The following is a 19,103-nucleotide window of genomic DNA, read 5'->3' as shown; positions in this document are numbered from 1 at the left end:
TTAAATTGCAATTTAAAAAGTACATTGTTTATCAATTCTGGACACACTTAATTTGGTTCCATCCAACAAAATGTTACACAACAATGTACTTTACTAAATTAAGAAAACAAACAAGTACTCTGTTACAGTGGAATATTTGAGGAAAACAGACAATTAGCAAACTGAAGAACTAGTTCAAAATAGACAGAAACATCAAGGGATATTGCATAAAGTAATTTTATATAAGCGGAACCTGAATCACTTTCCCCCCAGTAGTTGATTCGCTTGATTGTTTAAAGCCACTTATTTAAGTTTCTGTATTTCTAACTAATTCCATCACATTGATCTTAACGATGAAAATCTTCAGCCCTTCTGTCTAATAACTCTGGTAGGAGTGTGGGAAAATGGCCAGAAAATAGGTCAGGACATTGATATATGAAATTCCAACCTGAGCCTTAGAAGAAACAAAAGCCCTGCCTGCACCTTACAAGTGTCAGTTATTCAGAGGGGAGAAAAAATGTGACCTTTATCTCCGAGAAAGTCAACATATCTTCAGAGGCCAGCACATGGTCTCAATATGGATTGAGACACCCACTTTGGGGGTGACGTTGTGGCCTGGACAATGAAGGACAGCTTTATTTAAACCAAACCCCATATGGAGGGGCTGTCTCACTGTTTCAAACACTCCAAGGTATTTTATCAAGTTAGCCTGGACCCCAATGTTTTTGATTTTGGCATTAGGGTGAGCATAATGCATTTCACTCCAGGTATGATTCAATTGACCCACTAGGAAAATTAAAACAAAAGCAAACTTTATTTAACAACACAGTTAAAATACAACAAAAAGAATTAGCATAACTTTTACCAATTGAAAATACTTAAATTTATAATTCTTAACAGCTAACTATCTCTATTGTTCCAGTGTAAGCAATAACCCCACAGACATAAATCCCACTTCAGACTAAGTTAGCCCAAAAAAAGGCTCATTTATTTGCTAGATTTCCAGCCTTTTAGTCCCTCTGGACAGATATTGGAAGTCACATGTCTTCTGACGCCCATACAGCAGCCTCCAAAGAAAGAGACTTATTTCCTGGCAGATCCCAGTCTCCAAATCCAGACAGAGAAAACTACCTCTTTAAAGATCCCAGCAGCAACTGACTTGACTTCTCTGTGCAAGCTTAATCCCACCCAGTCAAATGATTTTTCCTGTCAATCAACCTAATCAAGCCTGATCTGCAGAAGAAACATGACACAAATACACGGTATGCAAATCTGTGCTGAGGAATCGTCATCCCTTATTGCTAAATATGCACAACTACTTGTCATCTTAGCCACTTATGCCAAAAAAATTCCTCCCATCATTAAAGGATTTTGATGCTTTCAGACTGAAATTAGATTTATAAAAGATAAAACTTTCATACTCATGCCAAATAGGCTCAAACGGATACACAAGCTTACCAAAGGCACTTGTACTTCCTTAGGTTTGTCTTGGTGCAAATCATTTTCTTTGGCTGAAAAACACAATAAATCATTTATGAAGAAACATGTGAATCTATTATAACCACTTTTTTAGCTTTTCCTGTCGCTCATTCCTAAAAATCAAGGTTCAAACACTCCCGTCTCAATACCAAGGTACCTATTTCTGGGCACCATGAGGTCAGGATCTAGGCAACAGTTGTGATTTAAGAACATGAGCTGTGAGGCAGGAAGACCTGCAAAAGACAGAACAATCTAAACTAAACAGTAGAACTGAAATAGCCAAATAAATATACAAGAAAGACTGCTTAATAAAAAGCACAACATGAAATTTCAATGGCTGCATGAGGGGAAATCTTTTGAAAAAGTATTTGTTCGCAGGATGTAGGCATTGCTGGCTAAGCCAGCATTTATTGCCTTTGAGAAGATGGTGGCAAGCAGTCACCCTGAATCGCTGCAGTCCATATGGCATAGGTACATCTACAATGCTATTAGAGAGGGAGTTCCAGGATTTTGATCCAATGACAGTCAAAGGACGGCGATACAGTTCCAAGTCAGGATGGTGTGTGGTTTGGAGGGGATTTCGCAGGTGGTGCTGCTCCCATGCATCTGCTGCGCTTCTCCTTCCAGATCGTAGAAGTCACAGGTTTGAAAGGTGCTGTCGAAGGAACATTGGTGAGTTGCTGCAGTGTATCTTGTAGATAGTACACACTGCTGCCACTGTGCCTCAGAGGGGGGAGGAGTGAATGTTCAAGATGGTGGATGAGGTGCCAATCAAACAGGCTGCTTTGTTCTGGATGGGGGCAGGTGGAGTGTGTTCCAACACACTCCTAACTTGCGCCTTGTAGATGGTGCAGAGATTTTGGGGATTCCGAATTCTCAGCCTCCGACCTGATCTTATGACTATAGTATTAATATGGCTGGTCCAGTTCAATTTCTGGTCAATGGTAGCCCTCAGGCTGTTGATAGTGAGGGATTCAGCGATGATAATGCCACTGAGCGTTAGCGGATGATGATAAGAGCTTCTCTTGGTGGAGATGGTTGTTGCCTGGTATTTGCATGGCACAAATGTTATTTGCCACTTATTAGCCCGAGCCTAAATATTGTCTAGGTCTTGCTGCATATGGATACAAAATGTTTCAGTGTCCCGAGTCATCACGAATGGTGCTTAACATCATCCATGAACATCTCCACGATCATATGATGGAGAGAGCATCATTGATGAAGCAGCTGATGATGGTTGGGCCCAGGATACTTGTGTAACATAACAGGAGGAACTCCTGCAGCAATGATCTGAAACCGAGATGATTTATTTCTAACATCCACAATTATCTTCCTTTTTGCAAGGTATGACTAATTAGTGGAGAGTCCCCTTAACCCTCTGATTCCTATTGACTCCAGTTTTGCTAGGACTCCTTGATGCCAAGGGCAATCACTCTAACATTACCTCTGGAGTTCAGTTTTTTTGTCCCTGTTTGGATCATGGTTGTAATGAGATCAGGAACCTAATGGTCCTGATGGAACCTGAACTGAGCATCAGAAGCAGGTTATTGCAGAGTAACTGCTGCTTGATCGCTTTGTTGACAACACCTTCCATTATTTTGGTGATCGAGAGTAGACTGATGGGGCTGTAATTGGCTGGGTTGGATTCTTCCTGCTCTGTGTACAGGTCATACCTGGGCAATTTTTCACATTGCCGGTTAGATGCCAATGTTGTAGCTATACTGGAATACCACAATTACACACTGATCAACCAAAATTAGATACCAAAGGCAACAAATGAAAAGTAGAATTAAACTACAATAAGATATGTAACCAAGGCCAGATGGAGATGGAATAGAGGGCAGTAATGAAGATGCAGCAAAACTGGACATACAGCAAGAAAAATCTGAAAAAACAAGCCAACTTTGGAGCATAATTAGACAGGAAGAACAAAAACATACAAAAACCATGAAAGAAGCTAAATATTGCAACTTAAGTCCACAAAAGAATTAAGATGATTGGTGTGGGATATGTTTGGCTCAGTACGAATGACTATTATCATGTGGTTTTATGAGTGAAATTATTCTTGCGTGCACTCTCATAAGAACTAAGAGCAGGAGTAGGCCTTCTGGCCCCTCGAGCCTGCTCCGCCATTCAATAAGATCATGGCTGATCTTTTCGTGGACTCAGCTCACCATAACCCTTAATTCCTTTACTGTTCAAAAATTTATCTATCCTTGCCTTAAAAACATTCAATGAGGTAGCCTCAACTGCTTCACTGGGCAGGGAATTCCACAGATTCACAATCCTTTGTGTGAAGAAGTTCCTCCTCAACTCAGTCCTAAATCTGCTTCCCCTTATTTTGAGGCCATGCCCCCTAGTTCTAGTTTCACCCGCCAGTGGAAACAACTTCCCTGCTTCTATCTTATCTATTCCCTTCATAATCTTATATGTTTCTATAAGATCACCCCTCATTCTTCTGAATTCCAATGAGTGTAGCCCCAGTCTACTCAGTCTCTCCTCATAAGCCAACTTTCTCCACTCCGGAATCAACTTAGTGAATCTCCTCTGCACCTCGTCCAGTGCCAGCATACCCTTTCTCAAGTAAGGAGACCAAAACTATACACAGTACTCCAGGTGTGGCCTCACCAGCACCTTATACAGCTGCAACATAACCTCGCTGTTTTTAAACTCCATCCGTCTAGCAATGAAGGACAAAATTCCATTTACCTTCTTAATTACCTGCTGCACTTGCAAACCAACTCCTTGTGATTCTTGCACAAGGACACCCAGGTCCCTCTGCACAGCAGCATGCTGCAATTTTTTACTATTTAAATAATAGTCCATTTTGCTGTTATTCCTACCAAAATGGATGACCTCACATTTACATGGATGACCTCAACAACATCCAGGTCAAGGATTGTGTGTGATGACCAAGCGTAATAAAATCACAGAATATTCACTGTGTTGATTACAAAGATGAAATGCTGAAAACATATATTTAGATAATAAAGTTATACTGTCAAACTTTAACCTGAAATGTACTTCTTACAATATTGAAAACATTCTGTACCTCACTGTGATTTAGGTTGCATATACAGTATCCCAAAAATGTTTATTGCTAATACATTTTTAGAAGTAAAACAATGATAAAATAATGAGTTCACCAAATTAACAACCATCTACAGGAATTAACTGAATGTGTTTAAAATACTGTTACACTTGTATCCATAAACTAATAAAATACCCATTAACAAAAGCAGAGAAAGCTGGAAAAACTCAGCAATTCTGGCAGCATTCATAGGGAGCGAAAACAGTTAACATTTTGCATCTGCATGATCCTTCTAACAAACTAAACAGGGGGAAAGTATGATTTTATGAGGAGGAACAACCGTTGGAACAGTGGGCAAGATTTTTGGCCTACTCAACCCATCCTGTGGCTTTTTGCGAAGGTGGAAGTGGTCCACCATTGGCTGGCGGCAGAATCTTCCGGTCCCACCCCTGTCAACGGAGTTTCCTGTTCACACCCTCCACCACCAGGGAACTCGCGGCAGGGAAGGGGTCACCGTTGGCTGCAATGGAAGAACCCGTCAGTGGGAACAGATGGAAAATTTCAGCCAGAGATTGTGGGAGCTGAGAGATTGCAACAAAGCTGTAGCAAAACTTCAAGGTTAGGTGACAGATGGTCCAGTGGGGTGGGGGGGGGGGGGGGGGGGGGGGGGTTTAAATGGGAACAAAAAAATGTTTGGGATATTAAAAAAGGTAAAGATGGTGTAGAAAAGTTACAGGCTAAAGTTCTAAACTTGTTGAACTCAAGGTTGTGTCCTGAAGGTTGTAACGTGCCTAATTGGAAGACAAGGTGCTTCCCCTCCAGTTTGTGTAGGGTTTCACTGGAGCGTTGCAGCAGGCCAAGGACAGATATGTGGACATGATGCTGAGTTGAAATGGCAAGCAACAGGAAGGTCTGGATCATGTTCTTGGGCTGAGTGAAGGTTTTCCACAAAGTGATTACCCAGTTTGCATCCACACTGCCCAATTTAGAGGAAACCGCATAGGAAGCAGATAATATAACAGACCAAAATTGAAGGAGGTGCAAGTGGAAAATTCCTTTATCTGAAAGGAATGTTTGGCAACTTGAATGGTGAGTAGGTGAAGGGATAAGTCCTGCATCTTCTGCGATTGCAAGGGAAGGTGCGGTGGGAAGGAGATGAGGAGTTAGGCATGAGGGAGGAGTGAACCAGGGCATCACAGAGGGAGCAGACCCTGCTGAATGCACACAGGGAAGGTGAGGGGAAGATGTGTTTCGTGGTGGCATCCTGCTGGATCCCACAATAGCATATTGCCAGGCAGATGTCAATGTCCCTTTGGAACATCCTACTTAAGTTTGCATCTTTGGTCATCTGAAACAGAGTTCCACATTTTCAAAATCTTGTGTATTGTTTTTCTGAATTTGCATTTGACTAGCTGAGCTATAATTCTAAAATTAACATAGTCTTGTTCTAGATTATCCTACTTAATGGAAGAGTTGTTCCTCATCTTTCTGTAAAATTGAAATCTTTCAATCAATTCACCCATAAACATAGGGGAGGCTATGGTGTAGTGGTATTATCACTGGACTAGTGATCCAGAGACTCAGGATAATGCTCTGGGGACCTGAGTTCAAATCCCACCATGGCAGATGGGGAAATTTGAATTCAATAAAAATCTGGAATTAAAAATCTAATGATTACCATGAAACCACTGTCAATTGTCAGAAAAACCCATCTGGTTCACTAATGTCCTTTAGGAAAGGAAGGAAATCTGCTGTCCTTACCTGGTCTGGCCTACACGTGACTCTAGATTCACAGCAATGTGGCTGACTCATAACTACCCTTCAGGGACAACTAGGGACGGGCAGTAAATGCTAGCCCAGCCAGCAACATCCACATCCCATGAACGAATTTTAAAAAAACAGAAAGAGAATGACAAAACATTTGTTCCAAAATAGAAAATGGGCCTAATCCAAAATTACTTTGTTGTTTTTGGAATGCTTATCATGTACATAATCCACAAATACTTGATTTACTATAATGCCCAACAACTTCACTGGTTCATTTAGAGGTGTTCAATGTATAGTGCTGAAACTTAAGGAAATAAAAATTAAACTTAAAAAAAACACAGTAACATCTAGCTGTCTTTTTGTAATTGATAATCTGGGCACTTAAAAACTGACAGCAATAAAAAGCATTTGAGGCTGAAACTGTTTTCACAACTCACCTTTACATATAATAACTGTTGGATTCAATGATGGAGGAGTTGCTAATGAACTCGTCCAAGACATATCAGGGTCCAGCTCAGCTCCAAGACTCTCCGAAATCTTTGACATGACCTAGTTAAGAAATAAGATTTGGAATATTTTCCTTTAAAAGCAAAAGAAAGCTGAAATAAATGAATCCTTACCTCAGATGATACTGGAGGACTAAAAAATGAACACCCATCATCTGGAAGAAAATATGTTTTTTTAAATGTTGAAAATTTGTACACCTTATAAATCTAATTAACATTTTGCTGATAACTGCATCAAAGTGTATTTCAGATTATGAGTTGCTAAATTCCCTGTATGAATAGTTCATGTTTTATTCCCACTTGTCAGACTTAATCTTTTTATTTCTCTTTATACCCACCTTGGATAGAATAAGGACGCTGTGGAGTCTTGCAAGTATTATGCAAGAGAGCAGGGCTAGAATGATGCAAAACAAAAGTGAATTAGTCTTTTTTTGCTGAATTTGCATGTCACATTCTTAGCTTTACTATAAGGAACGATTTATGGAGCATTTTTCTCTTGAATGTAGATATGGTTAGATTCACAGGGGGGCAATTCTCAAAAAAATTCTAAGTGTTGAATTCGTGTAAAAACCGGAGTAAATCATGCTGTTTCTTTCAACGGGAGTTTCAAAAAGCATCTTCCACACACTGTGCACTGAGTGCACTAGCGCGAGTCCGGTTTAAAATCAGGGGGCGGTGGTGATTCCCGCCCAGGAGGCCGGCAGCCTAGCGCAGAGTGGGCCATTGAGCGCCGATCTGTCAGTGTTGAGATCGGCGCATACGCAGTAGCCCTCCACTGCCAGCCTCCCGATTGCTGGCCAACCCCGCAACGCCAGCCCTCTCACTACCCCCCACAGCCTGATCGCTGGTCTCCCGGACATGTGTGGGCACCGCCTCGACACCCTTGTGCCCCCCTTCCCCCAAAGCTGAATGGCCAGCCCCGATCGCTAGCCTCCCTCCCTCCCCCACCAATGCCAACTGCAGAGTGGCTGCAGGACCCCCGACCCCCACTGATCTTCATCCCAGACGCCCTGCCCCATCAGGTCCTGCCCCCTTGGCACTGTCCCATGCCCAGTAGGCAGTGCCAAGGTGCCCCCAGGCATTGCCACTTTGCACCTTGGACAGTGCCAAGGGCCCCGGCTGGCACTACCAAACTGCCAAAGCCCAGGGGGCACCCCCAGCATCCGACCCTTTGGGGGGCCCTCGATTGCCCCCACCCCACCCCCATTCACTCCAGCGGGGTCGGACTGCCAGCTCCCCGCAAGTGGGGAACTATAAGTATACCCCGCTAGGGTGAAATACTCCTGCCGGGGGAGAGAGGCTAAGGGCCTGGAGACTTCAGTCCTGGGCCCGTTAATTATATTGAAATTATGTTTAAATTATTCATTGAATACATAATGCAGCTCTTGGCCGATTTCCGACACGTAACTGATGGCGCCAGAAATCCGGCGCTGGAAGACGCACTCAGGGAAGACGCCCAGCACGGAACACGCAAGTCGGGCACCGCTTGAATCTCCCAGCACGCTGCGCTAAAAAATCAGCACAGCGGGATACAAAGAACAAAGAACAATACAGCACAGGAACAGGCCCTTCGGCCCTCCAAGCCCGCGCCGCTCCCCGGTCAATGGGAGAATCGTTCCCACAATATTGCCTTTTTTCAGGAGGAAGGCATGCTAAGTGTAGGGAAGCATCTTAGAAGTACATAGAATCCCTACAGTGCAGGAGGCTGCCATTTGACCCATCCAGTCTGCACCACAACAATCCCACACATGTCCTATCACAGTAATGCCAACATTTGGCCTGCTAATCCCCCAAACACTAAGGGACAATTTAGCATGGCCCACATATCTTTGGAGTTGTTGGGGTTAAGCATAAGCATGTTTAATCTCTGAAGCCTAACAGCTTTAAATTAGATCCCAAAACTAAAATAAACTTCAGACGCCTGCATTTTTGGTATACAACTATGAATTAAATTTTTATTGCCATTATAAATCTAAAACATTTTTTGTTCAATGCAAAAATGGACAGTATCCTTTCACTGATAATCATTCGGAGATACATGATACTCAGATGACAGCCCTCTTGAAAAAGAGAGTCTGTAAGATATATAACCTTCTCCTCTTGCATTCTCCATTTCCTGAAAACTCTGTAATTCAGTGGTTTCCAGTGAATAATGTAACTTGCAGCAACAGAAAAAAGTATTGGGCTAGAAACAATAAGTGCTAGGGCATGGGTTTGCATCCACAGCACCCCTTCTCTTTCCTTATTATCTCAGTGGTATTTGCGACCCTGCTATGTGCAAACTGGTTGCCACATTTTCATACATCACAACAGCAACCACACTTCAGAAATACTTTGTTCAAAAGACAATACAAACATAAGCTCTTTCCTTAAATTGATTTTAAAATTTTCACCTTTATTTTCAAATCCCTCTTTGGGCTTTCTTCTTACTATCTTTATAAGCTCTGCAATCCTCAATTCAGGCCTCTTGCACATCCCATTTTTAAAAAATTATTACATCAATGACAGCAATGTCTTCAGTTGCCAGGCTCTGGAATTCCTTACCCAAATCTCTCCTCTTCTCTCGTGTCCGAGAAGATATCTCTTAAACCTCTGACCAAACATTTGGTCTCCTACTAATTTTTCTGTGGCTTAGTGTCAAATTTTGTTTAGTAATGCTTCTCTGATGTGTCTTGAGATGTTCAACTATGTTAAGGTGTAATATAAAAACAAGTTTTTGAAGAAATGAACAAATGAATGTGTAAACATTTCCATGTAAAAATAAATGGCTCAGCTTCTGACTGACTTCTCCTAACTTGCCTATTCTAGTGAAGTCACAGAATATCTTCTAGTACTGAACAGGGGCATTGGGGTTACTGGAGGGGCCACTCAGAGTCAAGGTCACCTCCTTCCATTGGACCTGTACATACATATTGTGGACTTCCTTCTCTTAGTCCAAAAGGGCTAGTTCCTCCTTGGCTGCACTTTAACTGGCAAACCAACAACAAATATTTATATAGCACCTCCAACATAATAAAACTTGCCAAGGTGCTTCACAGGAGCATCATAAAACAAATGTGACACTAAGCCACATTGGGGATATTACGTCAAACCACCAAAAACTTAGTCAAAAAGGTAAGTTTTAAGAGTTTCTTTAAGGATGAAAGCGAGGTAGAGAGGCAGAGGTATACAAGAAGATATTCAAGAGCGTGGGGCCTGGTAATCGAAGGCACTGTCAGCAATGGTAAAGCAATTAAAATTGCAGATGCACCAACAGGCTTTAGAGGAATAAAGCTATTTCAGCAGTGTGGGGTTGGAGGGCATTCCAGGACTAGGAAGGTGTGAGGCCATGAAGGGATTTGATGAGGATGAGCATTTAAAAATCAAGACATTGCTTGATCAGGAGCCAAAGTAATAAGCGAGCACAGAAGTGATTGGGAAGTGGGACTTGCTGAGAGCTAAGGCATGGACAGCCTAGTTTTGATAACCTCAAGTTTACAGAAGGTAGAATGCAGGACACCAGGCGTAAATCTGAAAACTATTGTGCCTTTGGACAATGCCATCGAGGGGCAGCACGGAGATGAGAAACAGATGAAAAAAAACTCAACTTTTTAAAATTCACTCATGGAATGTGAGTATCACTGTCTGGGCTAGCATTTACGACCCATCCTTTACTGCCCGCAGTAAAGTGTTGATTTGGAGTCATATATAGACCAGACTATGCAAGAACAGCAATTGCCTTCCTTGTGAACCATTTTACAACAATTGTCAATGGTTTTATGGTCATCATTAGACTCTTAAAGACAATAATTCTTATTGAATGCAATTTCAGCTTCTGCCATGGTGGAGTTCAAATCTGTATCCCTAGAACATTATCCGGGGTCTCCGGATTACTAGTCCACTGCGCCATTGCCTCCCCACGAGAGCATTAAAAATTTAGGAGCTGGATTTTCCACAGATTTCCACCCTCAGAATCAACCTCCCAACAGATGGGGAAAATGGGACTAGGTCTCCTCATAACCATATTAATATAAAACTGACCCTTGAAAATGTGATGGGTCACACCACCAGGTGGAACATGCTTCTGGCAATAACTGTTTGCAGGAAGAAAAGCTTGCCTGGAGTAACCTGTACTAAAGTGAGAGAGACAGCGAGAGAAGAATTGAACATACCTTTTCATTAAAGAAACATCAGAAATTGGATTTGAGGTTTCATTCTCTCTCAACTTGTATGGAAGTATAATTCCTTGTGCCACAGTTGAATAATTGTTTCCTGCTGGGGGGAAATTCATAGCAACCACATTGTTATATTGATCCCAATTTTAATGTGATTATGAATAAAGTTATAATGTTATTGCCAGCCTTGTCATAAGGCTAAGAGAAATAAAACATGGAGTGTACAAAACCTGATAGGGCAAATGGTCTGAGAAAGCAGGGCACAGAGCAAGGGAAGTCCAGATTAAACTGCATTTATTTCAATGCAAGAGGCCTGACTGGCAAGGCAGAACTCAGGGCATGGATGGGTACATGGGACGAGAATATTATAGCCATTACTGAAACATGATTATTGGTGGCATAGTGGACAGTGAAGAAGGTTATCTAGGATTGCAACAGGATCTTGATCAATTGGGCCAGTGGGCTGATGGAGTTTAATTTAGATAAATGCAAGGTGATGCACTTTGGTAGATCGAATCGGGGCAGGACTTACTCAGTTAACGGTAGGGCATTGGAGAGAGTTATAGAACAAAGAGATCTAGGGGTACAGGTTCATAGCTCCTTGAAAGTGGAGTCACAGGTGACAGGGTGGTGAAGATGGTATGCTTGGTTTCATTGGTCAAAACAATGAATACAGGAGTTGGGACGTCTTGTTGAAATGTGCTATACAAGGCCACACTTAGAATACTGTGTACAGTTCTGGTCATCCTATTATAGAAAGGATATTATTGAACTCGAAAGAGTGCAGAAAAGATTTACTAGGATGCTACCAGGACTTGATGGTTTGAGTTATAAGGAGGCTAGATAGACGGGGACATTTTTGCCTGGAGTGTAGGAGACTTAGGGGTGATCTTATTGAGGTCTATAAAATACCGAGGGGCATAGATAAGGTAGATAGTCAACATCTTTTCCCAAAGGTAAGGGTGTCTAAAAAGAGATGGCATAGGTTTAAGCTGAGGGGAGAGATACAAAAGGGTCCAGAGGGGCATTTTTTTCACTCAGAGGGTGGTAAGTGACTGGAACAAGCTGCCAGACGCAGTAGTAGAGGCGGGTGCAATTTTGTCTTTTAAAAAGCATTTAAACAGTTACATGGTAAGATGAGTACGGAGGGATATGGGCCAAATGCGGCCAATTAGGACTAGCTTAGTGGTAAAAACTGGGCGACATGAACAAATTGGGCTGAAGGGCCTGTTTCCTTGCTGTAAACCTCTATGAAGTTAGCATTAAGTTAACACTACAATTATATGATTGTTGTATATAGATGGGCCAAAGTGATTGAATTCAGGCTAACATCTATATGAGTTCCAACAGTCCAGTTATTAGGTACCGGTGCCAAACAGAAGGTTGCATTTCCCTACAGGGAGGGACAGGAAACTAGATAATAAACTCTGTAAGATAGCTCTCTCATATTTCTAACAAAATAATTAGAGTGCCATACTAACAAACTTCTGACCCTTGAGAGGTTAAATGTCTGCCTGATTGGCTCAGGAGCCGACCGTGTAATTAGATGGTCCATAATACTGTTTATTTCAAATAAAGGAGAAGGCAACATTAATTGATTAAAAGTTTATGTTTTCAAAGAAAAAAGTAGTATCGAATGTAATAAGAGATTTGTGGGAGCTTTCAATTTTAAAAACAGTTTCTCTGCGCCATGGAAAGGTGAGACACAGGAATTTCAATGGGAAAAGCTGGTAAGTGAATAAAAGTGATCTGATATAATCTACTGAAGGATTTCAAATGGATAAATGGGTCTGATGATATCCATCTCACCATCCTCAAGATGTGCATACTTCATGGACGGCACAGTAGCAGTGGTTAGCATGATTGCCTCACAGCTCCAGGGACTCGGGTTCAATTCTGGTCTTGGATGACTGTGGAATTTGCACATTCTCCCTGTGTTTGCGTGGGTTTGCTCCGAGTGCTCCAGTTTCCATCCAAAAGATGTGTAGGTTAGATGGATTGGCCATGGGAAATGTGTGGGAGTTTATGGGGGCAGGGCCTGGGTAAGATGCTCTGTCAGAGAGTTAGTGCAGACTCAATGGGCCGATTTCGAGAACTGTAGGGTTTCTAGGATTCATCTTATACAATCTTATGATAAATTTTCAAAGGTGATCCTCTTTATTAAAACTACTTATATTAGTATATTCTAATATAATGGAATCTGCCATTTGCTTTCAATTATCTGGAAAGTTCTAGCCTAACCGGACTGCCAATCTGATTCACATTTCTGTTGACATTTATTACTCATCGGAACTAATCCCTTACATTTCCTTCCACTAATTCAGGAATCTCTGAAGTTCTCTCTTTCTCGCCCTCCATTGCTCACTCACAACATTACCCGAGTGGTTTGTCACCATTGCTATCTATTTGAACATTAGGCTTTCTATTCTACGTTCATAAAATTATGGAGCTACAAAATAAACTAGGTTAATGAACGTTCATTTCAAATTCAATAACAACTGTAGGACAAGGTGACAGAGGTACAAGTTGCTAAAATACAAACTCAGGACGGATGTAGAAAGCATTTTTCATGCAAAGAGTGATGTCTGCATTGGGAAGAGGATGTAAAAACTCTGGAATCATTCAATGGACAGTTATATAGTGTGACAGGACAGGAAATAGACTCAAAAGTTCCTGTGGAAGTATAAACTTCACGATGGAATGGTCCCTCTCATACCTCTCAGCTTCTTTCAGATACCATGTCCTCAGTGCTACCAACTTCAAATTTCCACATACAGCCACAGGTAATTAAAATGTGGTGTCAACTCAAAAAGACAATAATTTCTCATAGGTTCAACCAAGGTTCACCTCTCACCTTTGATTGCTTAATCTTTAGCCCTTCTTTAGCATACGGCCTTGTATTGCTTGATTCCTTTTTTCATGCCAAACACTCCTTTGCCTCTTCAATATCCCTGAACTCATTATAAAATCAAAGACTGCACAAGACTTGACCTTTCATTCCTTTGAAATTTTAAGTATTCTATGTGGTCTTTCTCCTCCTTAAAATGTGTCTAAATTTCAACCGCCTCCTGTTCTACCTCACTCTTGTCTAGGATTTTAAAACTGCTGGAGCCCAGTCTTTCCACCAAACATGTAACCACTACTTCTTAATTGACCTCAGTCTTTTGTCTCTCTCAACCAGCGTTATATCATGCATTGTGATTTTTTAGCCCTTCAAGCTTAAATTTCTCAAGAAAAAATGCCTGTGTTGCATTCAGCTATTTTGTCTTTTGCACCACAGGATAATATGCTGCAAAATAAGGTAGTTTGGCACCAACATCCCAACTTATGCTACATCAGAAATTGTCACATTTAATGTGCACGCTTTGAAACCCTAAAGTCATGAATCCTTGGGGTATCAAGTATGGTAACTATTTTGGATTTTTTCAGAGATTTGATGACTTACCTCTTTTCATCCATGCTTGGTCATTCCCTTTTCCTGGGGTGGATACCGAGGGGGTTATTAAAGTCAGGTCACTGAAGATTGATGGAGTACAATCAAGCTGGCTATACAAAGTCGGTTTCTGCCATGGAGTTTTGAAATAACTTGATGTAAAGCAACGAGCATCATCTCTAGGTTGGTTAAACTGGTTAGAAGATGCTGACAAACTGAGTTCTTCAAACCAATTTGGACATAATGGTTCCAAATCTGTAATGAGGGAAAAAAAAAATTTTTATATAAAAGATGCAAAAGCAAACATGATAATCAAAGTGGTTAAGGCAGAGAGAACAGTAATCTTGAGAAATGCATGTCACAGGTTTTACCCATGTAATGCAGTTATGCAAAACAGCAATATCACAAAAACAACTAAGGTATCAGTAAAGTTGTGTGTTCCCTACCTTCTTGACAGAGGACTGTAAAATCAAACATGGCCCTCCCCGAATTCTGCTGTGTCATCTAATTCAACAATGTAAACTTAACAGAACGCTACTGCTGGCAGATCAGACCATTAAAACTGGAACCCATTTTCATTCAGCCATTCCTGTGAAAACATAAAATATTTAAAATTTCCAGACCGATTTTTATGTTATAGAAGCAAAAATGAAACTCCAAATAATGGGAAATGAGTTTTGTAGGTACTTGCTAACTCACCATGAAGATGGCAAATAACAATAAGTTTGATCATTTTCTCCAGGTTACATTTTACTACAAAAACTTTAACAAGGCTTAAATGATCACTTAGGTAAATTTTACTACAGTTTAAAAAAATGCATAGTATTGAATAAATCCACAAACCAGTGACTGGCCATAAAGAAAACAGGGCAGGCAAGGACGATAAAAAGGAATTATGAACATCAGTCATGGGCACACAGGCCATCTGGTGACTGGTCCAGGTGGCCCTGGTGATTTGAGTGACGTGAAAGTTGAATTGGGACAAATGAAGTGTGGTGGGAGGGCCAAGGACATACTTGGGTTGCAAGACATCCAAAAACTTAAGAGAAAGCGTAAATTAAGGATGAGGGAGTTGTTAGAAAACAAAGGAGTGTTCAATGCAGATTTTGTGAAGACAGTAGCTTTTAAAGGATGATGCCAAAATTGGCAAGACAATGACGATATGGGAAAGTTTAGTAATGAGTAGTTGATGTGAGGGTATCGAGGAGGCAGAATGTGGATTTCATAGAAATTAGTTTGGTGTAGGTTGCTGGAGCAGACATTAAATAACAAGTTTCTACTGACCGGAATTAGGAACTGAACTAGGAACAGAGGCAGAAAGCACTTGCATGATTATTGATCTGAAAAAGGTGGCCTGTTTCCTAAGCTCAGGGAAAAGAATGAGAAAATCAAAGCAGTGGCGAGTTCAAGATGAAGAATTACTCAGTCTAAATACTACAAAAACAGAAGGGAAGATATTGCTGTAAATCTGACAAACAATACAGTGACAAGAGCAGTTCAGAAGTTATGTTTTTTGTGGTGACTCTTCATACTACCACCTAAATGTACAAATCAGGACTGTGATGGAATTTTCACCACTTGCCTGGAAGTGTGTACACCATTTACAAGATGCAACGCAGTTTCTTGCCAAGCTTTGATAGCACCTCTCAAACCCACCCTACTACCTCGGAGGACAAGGGCAGAAAGGTGCAGGGTAACACTACCACTTCCAAATTCCCCTCCAAGTTATACACCATTCTGATTTGGAAATATATAGTGATTCTTTCATCACCGGGTAAAAATCCTTGAACTCCTTATCCAACAGGGATGTGAGAGCACCATTACCAAATAAACTGCAGCAATTCAAGGAGCCACCTTCTCAAGGGCAATTGATGATGGACAATGAATATCAGGCTTCCCAGCAATACCCAAATCCTGTGAATGAATAATTGAACTGATTTTGAAAGAAAGGAAGAAAGAGAGCAGTTTTAACTTGAAGAGCTTGAAGGGACTAAGTTGTTAAATTTGCTGATGACACAAAGATAGGTAGGAAAGTAAGTTGTGAAGTGGACATAAGGAGTCTGTAAAAGGGATAGAGATAGATTAAATGAGTGGGCAAACATTTGGCACATGGAGTATAATATGGGGAAATATGAACCTATCCATGTGCTAGGAAGAATAGAAAAGCAACATATTATTTAAATGGCGAGAGGTTGCAGAGCACTGAGGTAGAGCAATCTGTGTTTCTTGGTAAATGAATCCAGAATAGTATACAGATACAGCAAGTGCATAGGAAGGGAAATTAAATGTTGCCATTTATTGCAAGAGGAGTGGAATGTAACAGTAGGAATGTTTTGCTATACTTGTACAGGGTGTTGGTAAGACAACATTCTAGAGCTCCGTTTAGTTCTGGTCTCCTTTTTAAGGAAGGATATAAATGTGTTAGAAGCAGTTCCAAAAAGGTTCACTTGACTGATACCTGGGATGGGATGTTATCTTATTAGGAAAGCCACTGGAATTTAGAAGATTGATACATTATCTTATTGATAGGACTTGACAGAGTGGATGCTGAAAGAATGTTTCCCCTTGGGGGAGAGACTAGAGTTAGGGGACACAATTTAAAAATAAGTTTTTTCCCATTTAAGGCAGAGATGAGAAGAGTTTCTTTCTCAAAGTTACGAATTTTTCCCAGAGATCAGTGAAGGCAGTCAATGAATATTTATAAGGCAGAGGGAGATAGATTCTTGATTAACAAGGGAATCAAAGGTTCAGGGATAGGCGGAATGTGGAGTTGAGGCTACAACCCGATCAGCCATAATCCTACTAAATGGCACAGCAGATTCGAGGGACCGAATGGCCTACTCTTGGTCCTAATTTGAATGTCTGTATGCAAGATAGCTCCAGGATAATACAAGTAAATGAGCCAGGCAATATCAGATTATGACTGGCATACTGAAGCTTGGGAAGGAAATGTGGTGGAATATATAATTGAGCAGGATCAGTCTCAGTGAAAGTAAAGCAGCCAAAACTTGATCAAACATAAGATGTCAATTACCTGAACCCAGCTGTTACTGTAGATGAGAATAGCCTCATTTGTAAAATAACTTGAAGGCAATAAGAAACTAATTTGGGGATAGCGAATTCATGCACAGGAAGAGTCAGTCAAGAAATGAGAGAGGGTATGGGGAAGTTACATAAACTGACCTCCACAAAATGTAGTGGACAGGATTAGGTCAAAGAGCAGAATAATAGTGGAGGATACTGAAGGTAAACCAATATGTGTTGATCTCCCTTCCCTGGCATGATAACAGCTTGGCGATACAGCAGGACAGCAAGCAGATATAGCACAACAGAAAGAGGCCATTTGGTCCACTGGCTATGCCAGAATTACCTCTCCAGATCTCCTCCTCTTTCTCTGACCCCATCAACATACTCTTCTATTTCTTTCTCTTGAAGTGCTTATTTAGATTTGTCTTGTAAGCATCAATGCAGTGACCCAAGAGAAAGGGAACAGGATAAAAGTTAGAGCTTTCCATTTAGGTGCTTACCAACAGGTGACTGGAAACATTAGCTATAGCATGGGTACAGAATTCTGGGCCCACAGCGGCAGACTGCAAGTGCATCGAATGGGATAAAATCAGCTGCAAGTTACAATGGTCCCAATTTCACAGCACTATTTGTTAATTTCTGTGGATATTTTTACAGGAAGTTGCTTTGGCTAGAAAGCTATTTTAATTTGGTGGAGTCTACATGTAGATCAGGATCTGTGTGAACCAATTTCAAGATTCCTTACTGAGAAAATTCAGACTGTATCAGTTAGAATATTCATTACGAAATCAAAAAGTGAAAGAGAGATAGAAAGAAAAACAAGACAAAGTTAAAAAACGTATTTACTTTTTAAAAAGTCTCCAATAATTAAAAGCTAAAGGAATTCAATTCCACAATTGTAAAAGTCATGTTGCAACGCCAGCAAGATTGTTCGGCAGTCATTAAAGGTTGTCACATCGTTAAAAAAATAGACAAATCCATCTTCACCTGGCAAATTTAGTGGGCATCTATTGTGCATGTTTTCATTAAAGTCTTGCAGCACAGAAGGAGCAGATTTGACATTCCAAATCACTCTGGCCAATCCCCCATCCTCAAGATTTTCCTCAACACTGGTGCCCCACAAGGCTGTGTCCTCCGCTTCTTACGATATTCCTTATACACCTATGACTGTGTGGCCAAATTCCCTTCCAACTCTATTTTCAAGTTTGCTGATGATACCACCATAGTGGGTCGGATCTCAAACAATGATGAGACGGAGAAGAAGGAAAGAGATAGGGAATCTGGTGAACTGGTGCTACGACAATAATCTCTCCCTCAATGTCAACAGAACGAAGGAGATAGTCATCGACTTCAGGAAACATAGTCGTGCACATACCGCTGTTTACATCAATGGGGATGAAGGGGAAATGGTCGAGAGCTTCCAGTTTCTAGAAATCCAGACCACCAACAACCTGTCCTGGTCCTTCCACACCAAAGAACATTAATCAACACCTCTACTTTCTCAGGAGGCTAAGGAAACTCGGTATGTCCTCTACAACTCTCACCAACTTTTACAGACTCACCACAGAAAGCATCCTTTCTTGTTGTATCACAACTTGGTAGGACCCCAAGATCGCAAAAAACTAAAGGTCATGAACAAAGCTCAGTCCATCACGCAAACCAGCCTCCCACCCATTGACAAAGTCTACACTTCCCGCTGTCTCAGAAAAGCAGCCAAATTAAGGACC

At 41.1% G+C, this 19,103-nt stretch overlaps 1 protein-coding gene across 1 annotated transcript in view; it reads right to left on the bottom strand.

The window, feature by feature from the left end:
• Nucleotides 1-19,103, bottom strand: part of brca2 (BRCA2 DNA repair associated) — a 108,659-nt gene that overhangs the window by 89,142 nt on the left and 414 nt on the right. Inside the window, exons 2-8 of the mRNA XM_078222226.1 lie at nt 14,796-14,938; nt 14,362-14,604; nt 10,914-11,016; nt 7,101-7,156; nt 6,877-6,917; nt 6,694-6,805; nt 1,438-1,490 (exon numbers count right to left, since the gene is read on the bottom strand). Of these exons, the coding sequence (XP_078078352.1) occupies nt 1,438-1,490; nt 6,694-6,805; nt 6,877-6,917; nt 7,101-7,156; nt 10,914-11,016; nt 14,362-14,604; nt 14,796-14,853 (666 nt within the window). The 5' untranslated portion in view covers nt 14,854-14,938. The remainder of the gene's footprint in view (nt 1-1,437; nt 1,491-6,693; nt 6,806-6,876; nt 6,918-7,100; nt 7,157-10,913; nt 11,017-14,361; nt 14,605-14,795; nt 14,939-19,103) is intronic.

Source organism: Mustelus asterias, chromosome 10, assembly GCF_964213995.1.
Source record: "Mustelus asterias chromosome 10, sMusAst1.hap1.1, whole genome shotgun sequence".
Classification (NCBI taxonomy): domain Eukaryota; kingdom Metazoa; phylum Chordata; class Chondrichthyes; order Carcharhiniformes; family Triakidae; genus Mustelus; species Mustelus asterias.
This window is presented reverse-complemented; position numbering and strand designations above follow the sequence as displayed.